Source organism: Carassius auratus, chromosome 8 (genome assembly GCF_003368295.1).
Source record: "Carassius auratus strain Wakin chromosome 8, ASM336829v1, whole genome shotgun sequence".
Classification (NCBI taxonomy): Eukaryota; Metazoa; Chordata; class Actinopteri; order Cypriniformes; family Cyprinidae; genus Carassius; species Carassius auratus.
The window spans coordinates 10,080,243-10,103,743 of NC_039250.1; the positions used below are offsets into that span (position 1 = coordinate 10,080,243).

At 39.3% G+C, this 23,501-nt stretch overlaps 1 protein-coding gene across 1 annotated transcript in view; it reads right to left on the reverse strand.

Moving 5' to 3' along the window:
• Window positions 1-714: 714 nt before the first annotated feature.
• LOC113107951 (neurogenic locus notch homolog protein 2-like) overlaps window positions 715-23,501 on the reverse strand; it is a 48,266-nt gene continuing 25,479 nt past the window's right edge. Inside the window, 34 exon segments of the mRNA XM_026270781.1 lie at window positions 715-2,268; window positions 2,378-2,475; window positions 2,592-2,739; window positions 4,295-4,617; window positions 4,738-4,891; window positions 4,982-4,992; window positions 4,995-5,071; window positions 5,409-5,613; window positions 6,961-7,103; window positions 7,200-7,550; window positions 7,795-8,312; window positions 8,792-8,904; window positions 9,013-9,255; window positions 9,346-9,385; window positions 9,387-9,479; window positions 9,852-10,036; window positions 10,149-10,302; window positions 10,543-10,744; window positions 10,836-11,064; window positions 11,460-11,612; window positions 11,813-11,932; window positions 12,900-13,013; window positions 13,097-13,242; window positions 13,505-13,697; window positions 13,821-13,931; window positions 14,381-14,614; window positions 14,748-14,861; window positions 15,796-15,909; window positions 16,014-16,199; window positions 18,314-18,469; window positions 18,686-18,919; window positions 19,426-19,548; window positions 21,259-21,600; window positions 21,705-21,970. Of these exon segments, the coding sequence (XP_026126566.1) occupies window positions 886-2,268; window positions 2,378-2,475; window positions 2,592-2,739; window positions 4,295-4,617; window positions 4,738-4,891; window positions 4,982-4,992; window positions 4,995-5,071; window positions 5,409-5,613; window positions 6,961-7,103; window positions 7,200-7,550; window positions 7,795-8,312; window positions 8,792-8,904; window positions 9,013-9,255; window positions 9,346-9,385; window positions 9,387-9,479; window positions 9,852-10,036; window positions 10,149-10,302; window positions 10,543-10,744; window positions 10,836-11,064; window positions 11,460-11,612; window positions 11,813-11,932; window positions 12,900-13,013; window positions 13,097-13,242; window positions 13,505-13,697; window positions 13,821-13,931; window positions 14,381-14,614; window positions 14,748-14,861; window positions 15,796-15,909; window positions 16,014-16,199; window positions 18,314-18,469; window positions 18,686-18,919; window positions 19,426-19,548; window positions 21,259-21,600; window positions 21,705-21,970 (7,276 nt within the window). The 3' untranslated portion in view covers window positions 715-885.

Here is a 23,501-nt window from a genome sequence, read left to right on the forward strand (position 1 = left end):
AATCACACATGAATGAATGAGATGTATGTGTAGCACATTCACGTTACCAATCGCAATAAAAGTGCCACCAATCATGAAAAAAAAAGAGAACACATGAAAGCTGACCCATTATATAAAGATTAAATTATCAGTTAAAAGCATAGTTCACCAATAAATTCTGATGTACTTTCAAACCTGTATGACTTTCTTCTGTAAAGCACAAAAGATGATATTTTAAAGAATGTTTTTCTTCATATGTTGAAAGTCAGTGGAGTTCAAAGCAAACTTAAACCATTTGATTTCGTTGTATAGACAATAAAGGAAAAAAAAAATATTCTCAGACATTTTTTTAAATATCTCCTTTTGCGTTTCACAGAAGAAAGCAAGTCATTCAGGTCCGGAACAACAGAAGAATGAGTAAATTATTAAAATTTTATTTTTTGTGTGAACTATCCCTTTAAGGTTTGTACCAACTAAGCATATCTGACTTTTAACATTAAAAAAATGATCAAAAAAGACGGCAGATTAAATGAGAAAAAATTCCTTCAAATGGTAAAATTCTTGACTAAATCTTGAAATAAATTTCCCCAAATTGGGGACAGTTACCACAATTGAGACTCCTTAGTTTGGCACTGTGACTGTGCATTGGTAAAAGTGCCCTAGATCATAGATAGCCATTAACAGGATTCCCAAGTTGTTAAAAGTGGTTTCTCACTTTTATGATTAGTCCGGGGCTTCTGTTCGATTAAATATCCGGGCTAACGGGAATTTACAATGAGCAAACTTCAAAGTCAACACGGAGAGTGGAGAAGAATGGAGAAAGGATAAATGGCCGCTCCTCTGGCAGCTGAAGAGAGAGAGACAAATGAAACAGCCATGCAATTAAACTCCCGAAGGTCCAAGTTCCTACGCATACACACTGCTGCGCTGTGACTGCTGCGACTGTGTCGGCTGCGCAGCCTGTGACGGGGGCTGCAGCTGGGCTTGTTCGGGAATGTGTGTGTGGCAGGAAGGAGGCAGTGTGTGGGGGTGTCCAAGAGGGGTGGGACTTGTTGTGACATCGGACCAGTCTGAGTTGGAGTGGGGCGACGAAGAGGACCAGGGATCAGGTGATTCAGGCGAAGGAGTGAGGTAGGGGTGTTCGCTGGGATTACGTGCGGGATGACCAGGGGTGGTTCCCTCGGAGCCGGCGGTGACATAGCTGTGCTGGGAAGGTGGCGTTGGATATTTATCCACGGGACTCTGCCGTGGCTGATAGGAAGCTACTTGTTGTGCTTGGCTCTCAGGCAGCCCATGAGGGAGTGTGTGGTTGTGACCGTGGGGGTGTTGAAGGGTATGCGACAGGCCGTGCTGCATTCCCACATTAGGCATGGGGTACATCATACTTTGGTTACATTGCAGGTGCTGACTTTGTGCCTGATTTTGCCCCTGTGCCTGCATCTGCCCCTGCTGCGCCTGCTTGAGGAGGCTCTGCCCGTTGCCTGCCGCCATCATTTGGAAGGTGACAATGGGTGGCAGCTGTTCACGGCTCATGGTGACATTCATCGGGGTGAGCATGCCTGTGCCGTGGTGCTGCTGCATGCTGGTGTTCATCTGTTGGGGTTGCATGAGGCCAAACATGTGGCCATTGTAGCCGTGTTTGGCCAAACTCACCCAGCTTTGCTGCTGGCTCAGCATGTGACTCACAGGAGGCAGCATGGGCCTCACGGATGGGGTGCTGAGCAGAGGGGGAGAATTCGCCGTGCTGGTGGCGGCCACTGCCTCTCCTGCGTACGAGTGTGGAGACTCCAGGGAGTCCACAGGTGACATGGTGACCGAGCTCTCTGAGAGGCCACCAGCTGCTTTGGTGACATTTCCGCTGGCTCCTGCCACCACCACAACATTTGGTCCCTCTCCTCCGGCCGGCTTCTTTCGCCTCTTTGTCTTCATTTCTTTTAGATCTTTGGCTGTCCCGGCTGCAGCAGTGTTTGCTTTTCCTCCTGCTCTGCGATTCTTTTTGCCCTGTGGTCCTGGACGCATGCCAATCATGAATCCTGTGCCATTTGTCCCACAGACCATGGAAGAGTGTCCCCCACCGTTGCCCACGTGGTTAGGCCCAGAATGTGGGCTGTGTACCAGGTTGTACTGGTCCAACAGACGCACAATGTCGTGATGCATTCGTTCTTGCGCAGTATCACGAGGCAAGCGGTCAAGGTGGTCAGTGATATCACGATTTGAATAATGATCTAGGAGAACTTGGGCCGCTTCAAAGCTGCCCTCCCTGGCAGCCAGGAACAAGGGGGTCTCCTCCTACATCACAGCACAAAGAAAACTGAAGTGTTTGGCTGGCACACAAAACATCGGTGTATTCAAAAATGTGATTAAACATGCACATAGACAAATAGACTTGAAAGAGTACCTTGTTGTCCTGCATGTCTCGATTGGCTCCGTTCTTGAGTAGCACTAGAGTGGCGTCTACATTATTAACAGCAGCGGCCCAGTGCAAAGCTGACTTGCCTGAGGATAAGATGAGAGTGATGAGATTAAATCATTTCATGTCTAGAATTTATTTCATTCCATTTATCAACAAAGTTATTTTCTATGATGTATGTTCATACAGGCTTTCATCTTACCATGGTCATCCACACCATTGACATCGGCATGGCAGTGCACCAGTTCCTCCACCATGCCCTCCACAGCCAGTCTGGCTGCCAGGATGAGTGGTGTGGTGCCGTCATTCATTCGGGCATCAAGATCAGTGGCACGGTTACGGATGAGAATCTGGAGTACAAAAATGCAATAATGATTGGTATGGCCACACAAAAACATTTTTCACAAACCATGAATAGAGAAAGAAATGCAAAATATACTATCAGCAAACTACAGTCTTTGTGTATATATACATATATATATATATATATATATAAATACTAGGGCTGGGATAAACGATTATTTTTTAAACGATTAATCTAGCGATTATTTTTTCGATGCATCGATTCGATTATCTCCCCATTAATTGACTACTAACAATTTATACATGTTGATTTACATATCTGAATGGAAAAAAAACAGAAGAGATATTCAGGAAATAACCAGAAGTTCAGTCAAAACCTAACAAAACAGGACCCAGATCAGCTAAAACTATTTACGAAACAAAAAAATATGACAATACATATACATACCACTATTAAAGAGCACTTTCTAGGTAATTATATATATTAGGGGTGTCCATGGTTAACCGGTTAACCGTTAAAAATTTTGTAACCGAGTGAAACATTTTGCTCGGTTAAGTGACGTCAATGGCGTGCATTGAATTTAGTTGTAATACATTTTTGCACCACCAGAGACCGCCAGAGCGCTCCCAGACATTTGTAATGTCCACAAGAAGAAGTCATTTTTCTAATATGAAGCGGGCTAATACGAGTGACGGGGCAAAATGCAAGTATTGCAATACAGTGCTTAGATATACTTCAAGTACAACCTCGTTGTTGTAATCTCAACAACCAACACCCGGGCATCATTAGGCCGGTCAGGACACACTGGATGCGTGAAAGCATCTCAGCTGCGTGGCGTGTCTGTTTTTAATTTGGCTCCCATGTTAACAGGTTATAGCTTGCCGACTGCCTGCGTGAGACACGCGGCTCAGGCGCGGCTCGACGCGTGCGTGCTAGAAATAGAACCGACGCCTTGTTGGAAGCGTTTCTAGGCAAAGTATAATAGGAAAATATGTTTATATGTAATTTTGTACAAAAATACATATTAATTCATGACATTTTGATATTTGAAAGTCTATAGGTTGACATAAATTCAGATATAAATGTAATTTAAATAAATAAATAAATAATTATCACTTTTCAAATATTGTACGTGTCAAACATAGTCATAGCCTTAGTGAGGCGGCCGCGGAGTCTGCTTGTTACCTTTTGCCTTATACATTTTAGGCTTATTCTCAAATTCAGATTGTGTTAATGGGCGGCATTATTAGGCAGTTTTAATAGGACAATTTGACCGGAGAGATTAAATTTTGTCGGACATTCCTTTTTTTTTTTTCGGCCAATGTCCGGAAATTACTATGGTTATGGTTACTATGGCACACTATGGTTAACCGAGTATTAACCGCTAAGGGCCTCGGTTAACGGTTAATGAAAAACTTGAGAACGTGCAGCCCTAATATATATATTTAATATTTTAGAGCTGTTGTATAGCTCAATTATGTTAGTCACTATAGATATTTGCATGATTTATTTAATAATTTGAGTTTAATTTAATGGATAATTTCCATGACTCTGGGAAACCTGTAATTCATGATGAAGAAAGTAGAAGCTTATTCCCTAACCTGAAAGACTCCTTGGGCATCTGCCGCCACAGCCGCATGTAGAGGGGTGCGGCCCATGTTATCATGAGCATTGGCATCAGAACCAGCATCCAGCAGTCTCTTGGCGGCATCAGCTCGGGCGTATCGTGCAGCGAGGTGAAGGGCAGTCTCCCCGGTGCGATCTGTCTGGGCATTGAGTGATGCACCCTGGCCAATTAAGTCAGTTATGACATTTGTGCCAGGCTCATCAGCGCCACTTTCCTCCTCCTCTTCTCCCAGCATGCTGCCACAATCGGGGCTGCTGCCACTTCGTAGAGATGCCAGCATGAGAGGAGTGAAACCATCTATGAGCATGAAAGAGAATATGGAGTAAGTCAAACTTTTTAACAGAAAAACAAAAGAGTGAAAACCTTCTTTTCTCATCTACTCAGATTGCGAGTAAGAAAGAATCTCAGTCTGTTAACCTGGTCCTTTAACATTGACATCCAGGCTGTCCATGTCCATATCCGCCTGAGGGGGAGTGAGTGTAATGTCCGCAGCTTTGTGATGCTGCAGGGTCCACTCTCTCCTGTCCACTCCTCCATCCAGTCCGACAGGAAGCAATGGCTTGTCCTCCATCTGTGAGGTTGGAGGGATCCATTCAGATTCATCATAAACAAAGAGATCTGATATGGTCATCTTCAGAGCTGTGGCGGTACTGTCTCTTACCCTTGGTTTTTAGATAGATGATCCTCCTCTGACCAATGATGGGTAGAACTGCCATCCATCAGCCCTACATCCTGTGGTTTCTGCATGCTCCTGAAAGAAAGTGGCGGAAGAAGGGTTGACTTTACATGCCATCTGAAATCAAAAGGTTTACAGAATCAAGTAAAAAAAAAAAAAAAAGATTCATGCTGTTGTTGCATCATATATTCATTTTATCAAATAATAGCTAAAAACAAAAGAGATATGAAATTGCCCACTCAGACATTTTAAATAATAATAGATGTGTATAATGTGTTAGATGTATAATATATACAATATCAGCTGAAAGCACACGGTCACATTATTCTTACTTATTAATCAGGAACTTCCCATGGCAACATCAAGGCAGCAAATATCTTGAGATCATAGTGGAGTTCAGGTGCACACTTACTTCATGCCAAAATCATCCTGTCCCACTGGCTCCCTCCGCTTGCTGTCTTTCTTTGCCAGGAAGCCATCAGGAAGCCATAAAATCCCATGCTTGCGCTTACGCTTGGCAGCCAACACACCCAGAACCAAAATCAGCAGGATGATAGCTGCAGCCACAGCAACCAGGTACAGGAGACGAGGCTCTTGGGGTCCTGGGGGTTTAATGCCTGAGGTGGAAGAGGATGGTTAACCCATTTGTGCCAAAATTCTTCTAAATGGTTTCATGCATATAGTCATGTTAACAGTCTCCTATGTGAACATGTTCTGCATTTATTTTCCCCAGGGTTTTTTCTTTTCTTGAAAATCGTATTTGAATGTGTGGCAACTATAGTTGCCAGCGGGCAAATATGTTGTTGTTGTCAAAATAACTGCTTTCATCAGTTCAATCTTTATTCATAAACAAATTTATTATGCATAAAAGTTGAAGAACAATCGATGTAAACCCCAAAAAAGTTGCATCTAGCTTATAATTTCATTTTCAGTTCAATTAAAATAAATAAATTAAAATAAATAGAATAAAGAAAATATTACATCTATATAACAGAAAAAGGTATACCTGACAAAAAAATTACACTTTTTTTTCAGGCCCATACTATTCAATGGCTGATTTCAACAATATTGATAATAAATGGAAATGTAAACTCATTACTTCCAAATTTCAATATTATAATGGAATCATAAGCTACTAGTCATAAAAAGAATTATGGTCCTTGACCAATTACAATGAAATGCATCCAAACTGGATAAAAGGGGCCTCAATATTTATATATAATTAAGGTTAGCTTTCCATTCTTTCTTTTGTGTCTGATTGAAGTTCTGTCAGGAACACTATCATCAAAATGATAGACACTTAGCATGAGGTTTGGTTTGGAGGTATGGTTCGGTTCTGAGCAAAAACTCCCTGTCCATCCATGCAGCCTGTCATGAATTAACAGGGAGAGCAGCAAAATTAACCCCCCTAGGGTAAACAGAACAGAACAAGGCAAATATCATTAATCTACTTAAGGATATTTAAGTGCATCACATTATTCAAGAAAAATGAGTCTGATTCAGCAAGGAATATCGGAAAGCCAAGTCCTGACTGTGAGAAAGGAGGAGTTGGGGATGGAGGAGGGTAATTTGCTCCTGAGCAAGAGGAAAATCTGCTGAATAATACTGACTAGAGCTTATATAGGAATGCCACAATATGTGCTAAAGCTTAATTTTTGTACATTTTTATTAGTAACATGAAAATGTAATCTCTTTGGGAGGGTTTGTCTTCGTCATGCTTCCTGGAAGTAGGGGTAGGAACCTGACAGCCTCAGGTGACAGGAAGGAAGTGAATACCTTTTTTTTGGTTGTTTGCTTGCATGTCATTAAGAAATAAAAATGAATAACATCTCGAAAAATACTTACAAAAAGAAAATGACAACTATAAACTGCAGCCACTATAGATGCAAATGGGTTAACAAAGTTTACATAGAGAGAACAACACTACATAAAGTGAAACCACCATGTTTTACTAGTTCACTTACTATCCACAGAGTAGAGGGGGTATTGCAGCTCTGATGTTAGGAACTCGGCAGCTATGATGGCTGCAGCCTGGTCTGTATCGGAGATGCATTCACCCGAGTTCTGAGAACACTGTCGATTGTCAATCTCCAGGTAAACCGTAGAACTGAACCAAGGAGACATCCAAAACCATGTTCATTTTTACAAACATGACAATATGAAGGTAAACAACAAAATGTTCATTTCTGGGTGAGTAACATACCCAATAACCTCCTTCTCCAGCTCTCGTTTTCCACGTTGCTTCATAGTGGCAATATTGTTTTGAATGTCATCTTCCTCAGGTCCACAGTATGGGTACACCATAGGTTTCTTATTCTCATCCAGCTTAAGTCTCAGGTTGGTGTGCAGCAGTGTCCCCAAAGAGCGCAGGAATCCCTTAACGTCAGCCAAAAGCTCCTTGGGCTGCAGTAGCACCACGATCACCAGTGTACCATTAGCCAGCTTGGGAGGAGTATCTGTGGCACAGTCCAGACCATCCCAGCCACATGCTTCTGTGTTGCAGCCCTGGTTACAATGACCATTGGCGTAATGATCTGCACAGTATGTGTCATATCTAAGGAGAAATTAGGTTAATAAATATTTAGTATTATATTTAAAATGGAAATATTATGCAAGTATATATATTTGGGGCCTGTAAGATTTCTTTTTGCTTTTGACAAAAGTCTATGTTCACCAAGACTGAAATTATTTGATCAAAAATACATCTACATCTAAATGTTTTCAAGCATTATCTTTGCAAGTTTCTCAAAGAAAAGCAGTAACCCTCTAGAGTGTGAGAAGTATTCTGGGATACATACTTGCAAGTGCTCGGGCCAGTCGATGAACCTTTCTGGCATTCAAAGTTGTCAAAGAGGCAGCCTGCATTGTTGCACTCTGGGTCACAGCGGCCATTATGGAATAACTTCCAGCAGGATACGGAGGCTTTGCAGTTCTTCCAGGGATTGTCCCAGTGCAGCGTACAGTCACCTCCATCCCACTCACATTCTGGGCTCCTACATTGTGGGTCACACACTTTGTCTCCTGCCCGCAGTTCGCACTCCAAATATTGGCAGGATGGTTTATATGTTTGACAGGTCGGCCCACTGAAGCCGGGTGGACAATGACAGCTGAACTTGTTGGAATTGTCTGGCATACATTTGCCACCGTTTTGACACATGCATCGGTTTGTGATGCTCTCACAGTGCGGTCCGGTAAAACCCATTGGGCAGCGGCACTGTGGGCGACCCTTAATCTCCATGCATTCTCCACCATTTTGACATCGCAAACTGGCACAGGAGAGTATCTCAATATCGCCACAGTTGAAGCCAGTGTTACCCTGAAAGAGCCACACAGAGGCTGTTAGACCCCAACAATAAAGCAAATCATGGTGCTACCTTATAACGAAATGACTAGGGGCTAGTAAGACAGCAGCAGTGAGTGAAAGAAGAGTAAAAGATGAGTTAAGAGGGAATCAGACTTTCACTTCATACCTGATTTATGCAGCTTCAGTCTTTAGTGCAAGCATTGAGAATAAGGAGAGAGACAAGCTGCCTTGAGAAAAGTAAACATTTTCAAGCAAAGCAAGACAGAAAAAAGCCAAGCTAATGCAGCCATTAAAGACTGTCAAAGAAATGTCGGAAAGCACAGCAAGAGACATTAGTCATTAAGATATCCTTCTCCTCTTGGAGAGTAGTTAGTGAATATCCTTTAAATAGGGAATGCTACACAGTACAGCAAAAATTTAATTGCTTGCACATGCACACATATACACTTACATTCAAATGTTAAAATAACTTTGTTTAATTCTGCACTTACAGGTTGGCAGGTACAGGTGTATCCATGTAATGAACTCGTGTTCATGGCACATCTGCCGTTATTGTGGCACGGCTTGGACTTGCACAGATCCACCATTAACTCACAATGTTGTCCTACAGGGGGACGGAGAGCACAAAAAGTGTGTAAGAAAGAAAATAGTCCATTTGAATCACTTTAAAATAGTTAGTATGATAATCTATTATTCTAAAATAAGATCTCACCAGTATAACCAAGACGACAGCGGCACTGGTAGTTATTGGTGAGCGGCACACAGTCAATGGCGCCGGATGGATGGCAAGGTCCAGAAAGACACTCATTCACATCTCCCTCACAATGCTCTCCAGTGAAACCAGGAGGACAGGAGCAGGTGTAGCGCCCCACACCATCCACACACTGGCCGCCATTCTTACAGCGTGTGCCGAATTCTGGGGCGCATTCATTCACGTTCACCTCACACTGCGAACCTGCACAACAGAGAGGATGTGGTAAGGGGACATTTACATATCAGTGTAACATCTTAACATTAAACATACTGCATTAAGAATCAGTCATACCTTTGGTGCCAGGAGGACATGCACAGAAGAAGTGGTTTGATCAAATCAATACAGGTGCCTCCATTGCGACAGGGATTCGACTGGCACTCGTCAACATCATATTCACAGTTCACGCCCTGAAAACCTGCTTTACACTAATAGAGAAAGTGTAAGGTTTAGATATTAAAATATCAACCGATTTCTCTATTGCACATTATTTCTATATACACTACTGTTTAAAAGTTTAATGTAATTTACTCCTACATCCATAACTCCAGTCTTCAGTGTCACATGATCCTTCAGAAATCCTTCTAATATGGTGATTTAGTGCTCAAGAAATATTTCTTAATAATACTGTTATTATTGAAAACTGCTGCTTAATATTTTAGAGATAGATTTGTTTCCCCAAGATTCTTAAAATAGAAGTTTAAAAGTACTTGAGATATATGTCTTTATAATTTCACTGTATTTAGCCCAAACTTTTGAACAGTATTGTATATCAACATTATTAAGTGAGATTGGTTTACCTTGCAGTTATATCCACCCTGGTAGTCCACACAGGTCCCTCCATTTCTACAGGGGTTGGAACGACATTCATCCACCCCTTCCTCACAGTAACTGCCCATATAACCAATCTGACACAGACAGTGGTGTGTGTTGTCTTTGTCGATACACCGCCCTGCGTTCTTACACACCATGTCCACCGCCACACCTGGAGCATATAGGAAGTTACATTAAGAAATCAACCAAACCTACAGCTTTGTACATTTTGCTGCATTTCGAAACATTTACAGTGAAATGAGTCACTCTGTCTAATCTCTCACCCTTGTTTTTGGCAACAGTCTGACAGGACATGTTAGGGATGTCACAGTACAGGCCTGTCCAGCCATGCTGACAGCTGCATCTCCAATCCATCTCCTTCTGGATGCATGTGCCTCCATTCCGACACTTAATCTGACTGCACACGTTCACCATTGACTGCAGAATGACACAATCAGAGAACTTTATTCTCTGAACATTCACCGACTGACAACCAAATTTCAACACAGGACAAGAATCATTTTATTATTCCAACTGCGTGTCTAGTATGTAATTACTGAGATGAAAGAACATTTCATGTTTTAATGGCAGTTAATTAGCAAACAGTCCAACATCTAGTCATTGAGCTACATCAGACCATGTGGGTTTGCAATCTACAAGTGAATGGACAGTTTTTACCTCGCAGGTTTTTCCGTTATACATCATTGGGCAGGTGCAGTGGAAAGTCCCCAGGCCGTCTATGCAGGTGCCACCATTTTTACAGGGATGAGAGTCACACTCATTCAGTTCATATTGGCAGTACTGACCCGAAAAGCCATTCCGACAGCGGCAGGTGAAACGGTTAATTCCATCCACACACGTTCCATTGTTGAGACAAGAGCTATGGAGTAAAAGAGAGAGAGAAAATTAATATGCATATATATATAATACAATGAAATAAAACACCTGGATAATTTATATGGAAATCGTACGTCTCAGTGCAATCTGGGATATCACGTTCACAGTTGATGCCGTCATAGCCAGGTGGGCACTGGCATGTGTAGCTGTTCACGTAATCAGTGCAGCGACCTCCATTCCAGCAGGGATTGCTAGCGCACTCGTTCACTTCCTCCTGACACTGCTCACCATAGAAGCCAGCTCTGCACTCGCACAAGAACTGGCCCACTTTATCGACACACGTACCCCCATTACGACATGGATCTGGAGAAGAGAGCAAAAATTGATTATTGGGATTTTCAAGCTGGGGTCCAAAGACCCCTAGTAGGCCACAAATGAGCCCTGGACATAAATACATTTTTATTTTTAATATGTTGAGCAAATTATTATGTAAATTTGTTAAATAGGTATATATATATATATATACACACACACACACACACACACACACACACACACACACACACACACACACACACACACACACATGTATATAGATATATTCCTTGGGACATTAAACTTATTTTATTTGGTCATTTAGTTGATCTCTGACCTCTAGGATACACTACTCCCATTCTAATAGAAGATATTAACACAAGGATACATTTAATGTCTGTCACTCATGACATGTGAATGAATTGTGTAGTAATGGCACATACTGGAGCTACAGTCATCGATGTTAGTCTGGCAGTTGACCCCACTGTATCCAGGCTGACACTCGCATCGGTAGCTGCCCACTGTGTTCCGACAATGACCTCCATTCTGACACGGATTTTTCTTGCATTCGTCTACATCCTCTGTGCACTGGGCTCCTACACACATATGTCAGACAGACATTCTTGAAATGTTTTGGATGGATTTTCATAAATTGAATCTACTGGGGATCTACTGAATCTACTGGGGATATCATGTTATCAGTGATCAAAGTAAAGGTGTTATATGTGGTTGTCTCGACATCAAATAAACTCTCGAGGAATGCAAACAAACCCACAAACAAACTCAAATGACTTACCTTCCCATCCGCTGTGGCACAAGCAGGTGTAGCTGGTGTAATCCAGGGATGGCTGACAAACTCCTCGTCTCTGACAGGGCTGAGAATCACAGGGGACTAACTTATCCTCACAGTGTCTCCCTGAGAAATGAGACAGTACAGTCAGTTGTGGATATATAAGAGTGTTTTATTATTAATATGAATGAAATTTTTTTTATGAATAATTAGGCCTGGATGATTAATCAAAACAAAATCGAAACTGAAATTCACATGGCAATATTCATTTACTTTATTTGCAAAGAATGAAAGTTATTTTCTTTTATTTTCTTTTTCTTTTTTAGACATCACAGTTGTAAGATTTCAGAAATAAGATTTCAGTTGTTCGAAATATTCAACAAATAATCATAGTTATAGTTATAGTACTATTATAGTTACAAATAGTTTGTTTCCTTCAATTATTTTATAATGACAAAAGATAAGAAATGCACACTATCATTATAAAAAAAAAATCCCACATTTAATAGTGGAGTATTTTTACACTACAACCCTTTAATGAACTATGAACTATTTTTTTTTAATCATTAAATAAAAGTTACATAATCATAATCGAGGTAAACTGTTCAATGCATCAGTTTTGTCAGGTCAAATCGCCCAGCCCTATTAATAATTATAATATTATGAATATTGATTAACATTATTAATTTACTTATTAAAACATATTAAGAATAATTAGCAGCACAACTGTTTTCAACACTGATAAATAAATGTTTCTTGAGCAGCAAATCATATTAGAATGATTTCTGTAGGATCATGTGACACTGAAGTCTGGAGTAGCAGCTGCTGGAAATACAGCTTAGGCATCATACAAGTAAATTACATTTAAAGACATTAAAACTGAAAATATTTTTAATATTGTACAATATGTCTTTCGGATAATAATAAAATATCTTATGACCCCAAACTTTTGAACAGGAGTGTAAATAATATATGATCCTATTCTTACATGTTGGGACTGAAATACCCTAATTAAACTTAAAAATTTGGCAACAAAAGTGGCTATTCTGTAATTGAAATCCTTGTAAACCTGTGCACTGTAAATGTGTGTCACCTGTGTAAGGCAGAGTGCAGTGGCAGATGTAGCTGTTGACTCGATCCACACAGGTTCCCTGATTCAAACAAGGGTTTGACTCACATTCATTGATATTTATCTCACAGTTCAAGCCTGAAAGAGAAAAAAGGGCAAATCAGGGAGCTGAACATCATTATTACTTTGTTTAGAAAGGCTAATGGATTACACGCCTTTACCTGCAAATCCACGGGCACACATGCAGGTGTAGCCATTGAAACGATCATTACAGGTTCCACCGTTCTGGCACGGGTTGGACTGACACTCGTTCTTCTCTCTCTCACAGTTCTTACCCTCCCAGCCTGGCTTACATGCACAAAGATACCTACACATATAGAAGTTGAGACTAGTTAACATGAAAGAGATTCCTGTTCATAGATGGTTATACTAAGGCAAGTAAAACGACCTCTTAAAGCAATGCTACAAATGCAACATGAATTTGCTTTGTTAATCAATTTTACAGTTCTTATATAGAATTAAATAACACTAATAGATCTCTTTACAGGTTTTGACAGAAAATGGAAGTAGGTTGTGCTACTAATATTCAATATCGGCCACTTTGACAGAAAGATAAAAGCTGTTCCTACCCCTCCTGCTGTTCAATACACTCTCCATGCAGGCAGGGCATGGGGCTGCAATGGTCTGCACCTGAGTGACACAGAGGACTGTGAGTCCCAACTGGACACAAACAATGAAACCCGTTCACTTTGTCCACACATGTCCCTCCACTCAGACACGGGTTCGAACTGCACTCATTGATCTCCTCGTTGCACCGCTCCCCTGAGAAGAAAGAAAGTGTAGTTAATGAAAAAGACTTATTGAATGCTTTATAAAAGCAGTGCATTCATATAATTGAAATGATGCATTTTGTTGTTTTATGTATGTGTCTGTGCATGAACAAACCTGTGTATCCAGGATTGCACACACATTTGTACTCATTAATTCCATCCTCACAGGTCCCGTGCTGGCAGGGATTACTGGCACAGTCATCATGGTTAATCTCGCAGTTTACACCTATAACAAAGACAAATGACAAAATAGTAAATCGAGGCACAAGTAGATTAAATAAAACTGGTCTAATTCATACGCCTTTGAAAGGTCCCTAAAGAAGTCTGAGTGATGATAGATTATATCTGCGTGTGTGTAGTAAGAGGAAGTGTCCAGCAAGGGAGTGTTGCAAGCTTTGTTTAGGGTCTTATGCACTTTGTAGACATAGACTTACACTTATCATTAAAGTTCACATATCACATACTTTACATAAAGATTAGCAAATAAAAACAGTTATCATGCGCACATCTCAAATGAACAGTGACAAGTAAATCAATTCTAAATAGTGGATAATAATCACAATACACTAAATTAAGACCATCTTGCTATAAGAACATTTGCTGTTATCATAATTAGACTTCATATATTGCCTCTTTAAGAGCCTTTGCGATGTAAAGATCAAGTGTGAGACTCACCTGAAGTGCCTGGCTGGCAATTGCATTGGTACATATTGACTAGGTCAACACAGCGTCCTCTGTTTTGGCAGGGGTCACTCTGGCACTCGCGTATCTGCTCGCTGCAGATGGGGCCCATGTAACCTGGGTAACAATTGCATGTGAAGGTAGCGATTCCATCTATACAATCGCCATGGTGACATGGTTTGGGTTCACAGTCGTTAATGTTGTCTGTACACAATGTTCCTGTGAAACCTACAGACACCAGCATATAAAACAAGGGATTAATACAATAAGGCCAGTTCTCTGAGAACTAGGCCAATGAGTTTTTAATTTTAATTATGCAGAAATTTGTTTTGTTAGTGCTTTTATCTCATTTTTATATTACCTTCAGCACATTCACACTCATAGCTGTTAGGACGGTCGAGACATTTGGCCCCGTTGAGGCACGGCGTGCTGGCACACTCGTCAATGTCAACTTGACACATTTCCCCAGTGAAACCTGTGGTCACAGATTCAGTATCAGGACAATGAACACTATCTAACATGGCACATATTAAGGATGTTCACCCATACAACTATTTGCAGCAATGAAATAACAGCACGTCATTAATTCTGAATGATCTAATTTGGTAATTTTCGACGATATGTGCAAACGGTGGCCTTAACAAATTTGAGAAAAGCTGCAACTCAATGCAAATGCACTTGTGGTGCAATTAAGATACACTCAGTTTGTAGTCAAATTTTTAAAAGCTATGGACAGGTAATCTCAACCAACCATTTGAGGGCCTTTTATTTTATTATTTGAAAAAAACATTTATTTATATGAAAAAACATAAACAATTATAGTAATACACAATATTGAACAAATGGTTGGTGACGGTTATATTTTTAATGCTTATGAAAGAATGTGCACACTCATGTTCCCCAAGGCTGCATTTATTTGATCATAAATACAGTAAAAATAGTAATACTGTGAAATAACGGTTTTCTATTTTAATACATTTTAAAATGTCATTTACTCCTATGACGGCAAAGTTGAAATTTCAACAGTAAAATAGTTTTACTGCTTAATACTTAGGAATGTAAATAACATCCAAATGATTATCACATTATCTGAATAGTTAAAACAAACCTACAATCAGGACAAACTGAAATCTATTATTTCTTTTATTATTTTTCACTCTCAATAACTATTATTTTTATTGAAGAACATGCAGTTCTTAAAACTTCTGGAATCACAAAATGAATCATGGCTAATTAACTATATCGACACTCCTAGTTCATTGTTAATAAAAAACAGGCAGCTTTGTCATAATTACAGCAGAAATACCAGAGGATCCTATAAATCTTATTTATGAGGCATTCAAATATTGTGCTGTAAAAAGTGGGCTATTAGACTCAAAAAACTTTACAGCAGCAGTGATTGTACTCACCTTGAGGACACTCGCAGACAAACCGGCTGACTTGGTCTAGACATCTACCGTTATTGAGACAAGGCGAGCTGGCACACTCATTAACGTCAATCTCACAGTGCAATCCATCAAAGCCTATGGTTGAACACATACACAGATACTAGATGAATATGAGGACATGGAGCCAAAACAGTGTCATCATGCTCCTCATTACAGTGTGTGAGTGTGTGTATACATACCTGGCATACAGATGCAGGTGTAACCTCCTATCTGGTCCAAGCAGGTGGCGTCATTTTGGCAGGGGTTAGAGCCACATTCATTGATGTCCTGCTCACAGCGTGGACCGGTGTAACCCGGAGCACAGTTACAAGTAAACGAGCCCTCTGTGTTCTTGCAAGAACCACCGTGCTCACATGGGTTTGGCCCTGAGGGGTAAAAAAAAAAAAAAAATATTGGATTAGAAAGTTTTAGGTAAGATATAAAATGCATAAAACTAGGGATACACAACATTGGATTTTTGCCTATATACGGTATTTTTTAACTAATTTTAGCCGATACTGATACCAATACATTTCCCTTTTGTTTGGAAAAACACTAAGTCTCTCCTATACAAAAAATTTAAATTTTGGTTAGTTTTTAACAATAACTTATTTGTTAGAACTAAATAAACAATAATGAAGGTTTTTTTTTGACAGCACATTGAAGCTTTGAAAATAACTATAAATAAACTATACATCAACCACTGCTTTTGTCCCAGAAAGATGCAGTGTTTTGCCCTAACATTTTATTGTAAGATTTAACATTTGTAGATGGTCTAAAGCAAAAGAGTTGTACAAATTCTGAAAATCTTTTAAAGCTTATGATTTGTTTTAAAAATTTAACATATTACACATTATTTTAGTAATTGCGTATTCTACCGATTATTCCATTGATTAATCGAGTAATCGAAGAAGTATTTTTTTCTTTATTAAAAAGAATACTAGATATACAAGAGAAAATAAGATAAGTCTCTTAAAATTAAAAACTAATTTGTTTCCTTTTTGGCAAAATTAAAATTTTTATTACTGAAATTGCAGATATTAACAACCATGAAAACTAAACTAATTTAATGCATTTAACTGCCAAACTACTTTCAAACTGCAAATAAAAACATATAAATAAAGATATAAACAAATAAATAAATATATAAATAAATATAAAATAAATAAATAAAAATACAAAAATCTATTTCACCATTACAACCTAAAATTACTGCATAAATCAAGAAATATAAAAATCTATTTCACATTACTTAAATAACATACATAAAAAGGTAATCAGTACAAACTAAAACTAAGGCACAATCAAAATTATAGTAATGAAAATTATAATAATAACTAAACATTGGCATTTATGTTGTGCAACTTAACATTCAAGTTTCAGCCTAACTAAAGCTCAAGCATGACATAAGCCTTTAATTTCTTCTTGGAAGGCTTTGTAGCTTTTGTAAGAGGCAAAAATCAGTGGACAGGAAGGTAACTTGGAACAAGAACAAGAGTCCATACACAATTTCTAAACACATTCTTCTGAAGCATGAAATTAGGGTTATATGGAGAATAAACCCTCTAAAATGTATATGTTCCAGTATGTTTAATTTTATTTTTATTTTATTTTTTCATTTTATGGGCATTTTTACTTTTATAAAGCCTTTTTTTTTTTCTAAAAGTGTGCATCATCTTTCGAGTCAGATTCTTAAATTTAATGAGTCAATTAGAATAATAAGACATTTGGGCTGTTACTAAACAAATGATATCAGTAAAAACAAAATGCCTCTGAAGAGGCATTCAGATATAGGCTTATTTACACAATATTTCAGGGGTGTCAAACTAAATTCCTGGAGGGCTGGAGCCTTGCACAGTTTAGATTCAACCCTAATTAAACACACTTGATCCAAATAATCAAGTCCCTCAGGCCTATTTGAAAATTACATGGTATGAGTGTTGGAGCAGGGTTGGAACAAATCTCTGCACTATTTAATTCGGCTCAGAGGGACGTGAATGCATTTAACCTGAAGTTACAAATGCTTTGAAAAATATTTTGTAATTTTAAACATATAGCATTGAATACTGATATTTACAATCATTAAAAAAATGAAAAGACACTTTAAATGTGTACTTAAAACCACCAGTAGGTGGCAGCAAGTCACTGTTAATAAGTGATTCATTGCGATTGAACTGAATCATTTAAGATACTCAGATGCAAAACAGCATTGTGGCTGTGTTTGAAATATTTTTTTTGTTGGAGCTTCAAGAATCTAATCACTAGCACACCATGAGCACATTTGAGTTAATATATTCCTCCTATCGGCAAGACATATTGGCAAGATCTTTCATATCAGGCCAAAGCCGATATTTACATTTACAGCCAAAATTGGCTGATTCCGATAATATTGTGCATCCCTATATAAAACACTGTAATGTGTGTGCAGGGAAAGGTGAATATAGATAAAAAAGACACATAGATAAACACAGACAGACAAAAGTCCTGCAAACTATCTCACCGATCACACACTCGTCGATATCCTCTGCACACGTGCTGCCCTTGTACCCTGAGGGGCAGTTGCAGTTGAACTTGCCATTGATGGGGTTCGTGTAACATTGAGCTCCCATCTTGCATGGGTTACTGGTGCAGGCATCATCAATGCTACACAGCAAACCTTGAACACAGAAACAATCACTATGATTACTACAACTGATCTGAGATGGTTTTATATTGTAGTATGAAAAAACATTATTTTAGCGTTGCAGTATTTCACTGTAAAAACTTGTTGTCTATGTTGCTGAGATTTGATGTAAGAGTCATTTGAGCTCATGAATGAAGTGACCAAGTGTCCAAGAGTCATTTTTTAGGCCTTGTGGTAGTTTTTACTGACCAGTCTTGCCAGGAGGGCAGCTGCAACTGAAGGAAGCCACCCGATCGATGCAAGTGGAGCCAGCCGTGCAGGGCTTAATAGCGCAGTCATCAATGTTTTCAGAGCAGTCAGGGCCGCTCCAGCCGTTCACACACACGCAGTTGTAGCCATTGCGTGTGTTACTGCATGTGCCTCCATTCTGACAGGCGTTGGGCTGTAGTCTGCATTCATCCACGTCATCAGTGCAAAACTGACCTGCAAACAAAAGGGTCACAAATTTCAAAAGGACTATTTAAAGAAGGTTTGAAGCACTGAGCAGTCTGCATTGAAAGGAATTGCAAAAAGAGCCATTAAGCTTGTTTTGTTCACATAAATCAGTTTGAATGAATCATTAAAAATAAAAATTAAATTGTAAATCAAGTGCTGCATGATTTAACCCAAAGAAATCAAATAGTGATTATTTTGAGATTTAATTTTCAGTGTTCGCAAAATTTCAATTTTACTCTAAAATAAAATAATCCAGCATTTAATAATACTAGTTTACATGCATTACTAATATTTCTTAATTTATTTGCTTTCAAACATTAAACAGAACTTTGAAATGATTTATCAGAATCATTAAAAATAACAAGTTCCAAAAATGATTTGTTCTTTAATTAGTATCCGAGTCATCTCAACTAGCGGAAAAGAGAACAAGAGGAAGCAAGCAAACACACACACACACACACACACACACACACTATATAAAGCTGTTTTCATACCAGTCCATTCAGGTGGGCACTGGCAGTTGTAAGTGTTCACTCCATCCATGCATGTGGCTCCATTCTGACAGCGGTGATTCGGACAATCATCAATGTTCACCTCACAGTTTGTTCCATTAAAACCTGATTACAGGAAAATCAGAAAGAAAATTTCCTGAACAACTCACTCTCAATCCAAGGTATCGGTAACACAAAGGTGCTCTGTCTCTCTTTGCCATTATTAAATGTAATTACTCAACTTTAAGGCACGAAAAGACATTTCTCACGGCTCATATTCACTGCCTGAGGTGAGAGAGGAGTTTTGGCCTGTTGCTGTATTTTGCCAGTACAGCACTCTTTAAATGCTAGTTAAAGGGATGGTTCACCCAAAAATTCAAAGTTGATGTTTATCTGCTAACCCCCAAGGCATCCAAGATGTAGGTGACTTTGTTTCTTCAGTAGAACACAAACAATTTGTTTGAACTAAAAAAGCTGCAGTCTATCAGTAGTATAACGGAGGTAAATGGGAATCACAGCTAAAACATAAAAAAAAAACAGATTAAACCCTTCAGCTCGTGACGATACATTGATGTGTAAAGACAAACCGATCGGCCTGTGCTAGAAACTGAACAGTATTTATATTGTTTTTTACCTTTGATGCACTGCAAGGCCTGAACTATCTTGAACTGTATTGAGTGTGTCCTCAACACAGCCTGCGTGTGTGAAGTCTTCTTCTTCTTGCTTTACGGCAGATTGCAGACTTATAAGTGCATTAACGCCACCCATCTCTCAAATGGACCAATCGACAATCTCAATTGGGAGTGTTAATCGTCCATTTGAGAGATGGGTGGCGTTAATGCACTTATAAGTCTGTGATCTGCCGTAAAGCAAGAAGACGACCCCTCACGTGCAGGAGGTGTGGAGGACGCACTCATACAATTCAGACAGTTCAGGCCTTGCAGTTGCAAAAAAAAAAAAAACTATATAAATACGGTTTAGTTTCTAGCACAGGCTGATCGGTCTATGTCTTTAAACATCAATGTATCGTCACAAGCTGCAGGGTTTAAATTGGTTTTGTTTGTGTATGTTTTTTTTGTTGTTCTTATTTTTTTTCATGTTTTAACCGTGATTACACTTCACCTCCATTATAAGACTGATAGACTGCAACGGTTTGAGTTCAAAATGTTTGTTTTTGTTTTACTGAAGAAACAAAGTCACCTACATCTTGGATGCCCTGGAGGTAAACAGATAAACACACAATTTCCAATTTTGGGTGAACTATCCCTTAAAGGTCTCACTGTGTGTTTTCGCGTCAAACAAATCCAGATATAATCAGCAAATTATTGAATGAAGAAACATGACTGTTTGTTCTGACTGAGATTAAATGAAGATATCCATTATATTTGGTATCACGTTTAAATCACAATATTCCCCAAATTATCGTTGATAAAAATAGACAGTCAAAAAAACACAAGCTTGACTGTAACTACACTTATCCGTTAATAACCAGAAGTGTCTAGTCAAGTTCTATTGCATTTTCTCTATACATGTGAAGTGACTGAAAAACCCATTTCCTATGCAGTAACATTTAGCATTTCTAGAAATGTCTGAAAATAAGTTAGTTGTTTTAACCAGTTTATCACCCAATCCAACTTGCACTGTGGTAAAATCTCATCAGAAATTGGTCTGTCTGGCTCAGGTCCAAGTCAGTACTGACATGTTCATTGAGTGAGCTGTGGCATGCCTAGATAACATGTTTCAGTTGCATCTGAACAAATATAGCTTCGGTTTTTGAATTCAGCTTTTTTTGCTACGATAAAAATAGATTTCTATTTCCTTTCTTCTGGAACTAACCTGGCAAGCAGTGGCATACATAAGTTGTGTCTGTCATCTGCCGGCAGGTTCCACCGTTGAGGCAGGGGGATGGAAAGCAGGGCACGTAATCTGTCTCGCAGTGGAGGCCGGTAAAGCCGGGTTGGCAGTTACACCGATATGAGCCTGGGGTATTCAGACACACGCCTTCATTCTTGCACAGAGACGGGAAGGAAACACACTCATCTGTGTCATTGAGACAACGGGGGCCATGGTAACCAGGAGGACAGGTACAAGAGAATTCACGATTGGGCAGAGTATAGCAGATACCACCGTTGGCACACGGGCTGGACAGACATGTGTCCTCTTGCTCACAATTCTGACCTGAGGAGAAAATGTCAACCGTAGACACAAATAAAAACAAATGTCAATTTTTTCAAAAATGACAGAGGGACACACAGAGACTGGAAGTGAGTGAGAGTGCTGACCTGTCCATCCACGGGAACACTGGCATTTGTACTGGTCATTGGGTAGGAGTGAGCACTTCCCACCATTGATGCAAGGGTTGTTGGGGAAGCATGTGGAGTTTTTCTGGTTCTCGCAGCGCTGGCCTGTGAAACCCAGAGGACACACACAGCTGGGGCTTCCAGGTACACCGGCCACACTCACAGTGCATTCTCCTCCATTCAGACAATATCCTACATAACACGGGTCCTTGTGCTGACAGTACTCGCCTAACAAACCAGGAGCACACCTAAAACACAGAAATGGCAAAATATTAGTCAGTTTCTGAGAAAAGAATCATTTAAGGTCAAATTCATTTGTTTTGAGATGAGTCATCCAACATAACAGGAAACAGTATTTTATCACATATGTATGGTGTAAAAATCTTGCTCAAGAATCTTGCCTCATTAATATGGCATCCATTGCAAGTACAACATTTTTAATGTGGAACAGAATTCAAATTTAAACGTTTCAACCCCATTGAAATAAACAAAACATTTGCTCATTTGCATAACTGTTAATGTAAAATCATTACAGACTGTTGAAAGAGGCCTGTAGCAAAAAAAAAAAAGAGTATAAAAAAATGTATTTGTGCTATTTACACAATGTTTAAGTTTGTGATTTTTCTTTCATTTTCTTGTATTAACATTATATCAGCCAGTAGCTAAATTAGGCGTGGTCACTTTAAGAGACGATGAATGCATCTTTTTCCCCAACTGTTTATTTTCACTTAAGAAATAACTGACAAATAACTGAAAAAAAAAGTTTTTTCAAGCATACTTTCCAAGGCGGGTATTTTGTATGTATTTGTCGGCAAAAGAGCAAAAAGAAGCAAATTCGGTGTACAAGCGTTTTGAGACACCTTTCTCTGCATGAGCCCTGAACACCGTGGTGCTGAATTGGGCTCTTACACATCCTTTTCTGTTTGTTCAAAACTGCAATTAGTATTTGTTCGCGAGTAACCAGCTACTCAGTTCAGCTTTTGCGTGTCTTGTGTTTGGATGCTTGATACCTATTGTTAGCGACGGGCTTAAGCCAGCTACTAAACGCCGTCTTCGAGCCATAGATCGTTAAAGGTACATTTTCCCATTGAGATAGCCAGGATGATTTCAATTAAGCTAAGCAGTGAGACAGTATGATACAGTATGTACGGAGTTCGCGCGGGTTTCTGTGAAAGTCCTTGTAGTTCTGGAACGCTGTGATACCAGTGTGATCCTACCCAGATTACTCATACAGAATTTCAACAGGTGAAACAAATGAATGCCATTTCCGCTGCGAGCGCATTTTGATGGAAGAACAAATTAATGAACTAGCATATCAATTTAAGACGTGGCTAAATGTTTTTTTGTGACCTTGTATGGAAAATAAGGACGTTTTTATGACTTTAAATGGCCTTAAATACTTATTGTTAAATTTATGACGACTTTTTATGTCATTTATTTAAAAAAGTCTAAAAATGTATTTATGCTTGCAAATGCTGCTTCATGTTGTCTTTCAGAACTTTTGAGAAGCCACATGGGATGTGATGCCACAATGAGGACAGAATGAGGGCAAAGGTAGATGTTAAACCATACATATCAGTGATTTGTCAAGACAGTGGGGACCATTTCTCATTCGCCTCCTTACTGCAGCTCTCCAGAGATTTCAGCACATGACTAGTGCTCACAAAGAGGAAATTACATGATTGCAAAATAAGATAGAGGGGGAAAATACCCTGCCTGTCCTTCTGTCTTGTTCTCTCTATCCATGCAACCCCCACCCTTCTCTCTCTCACTGACCTT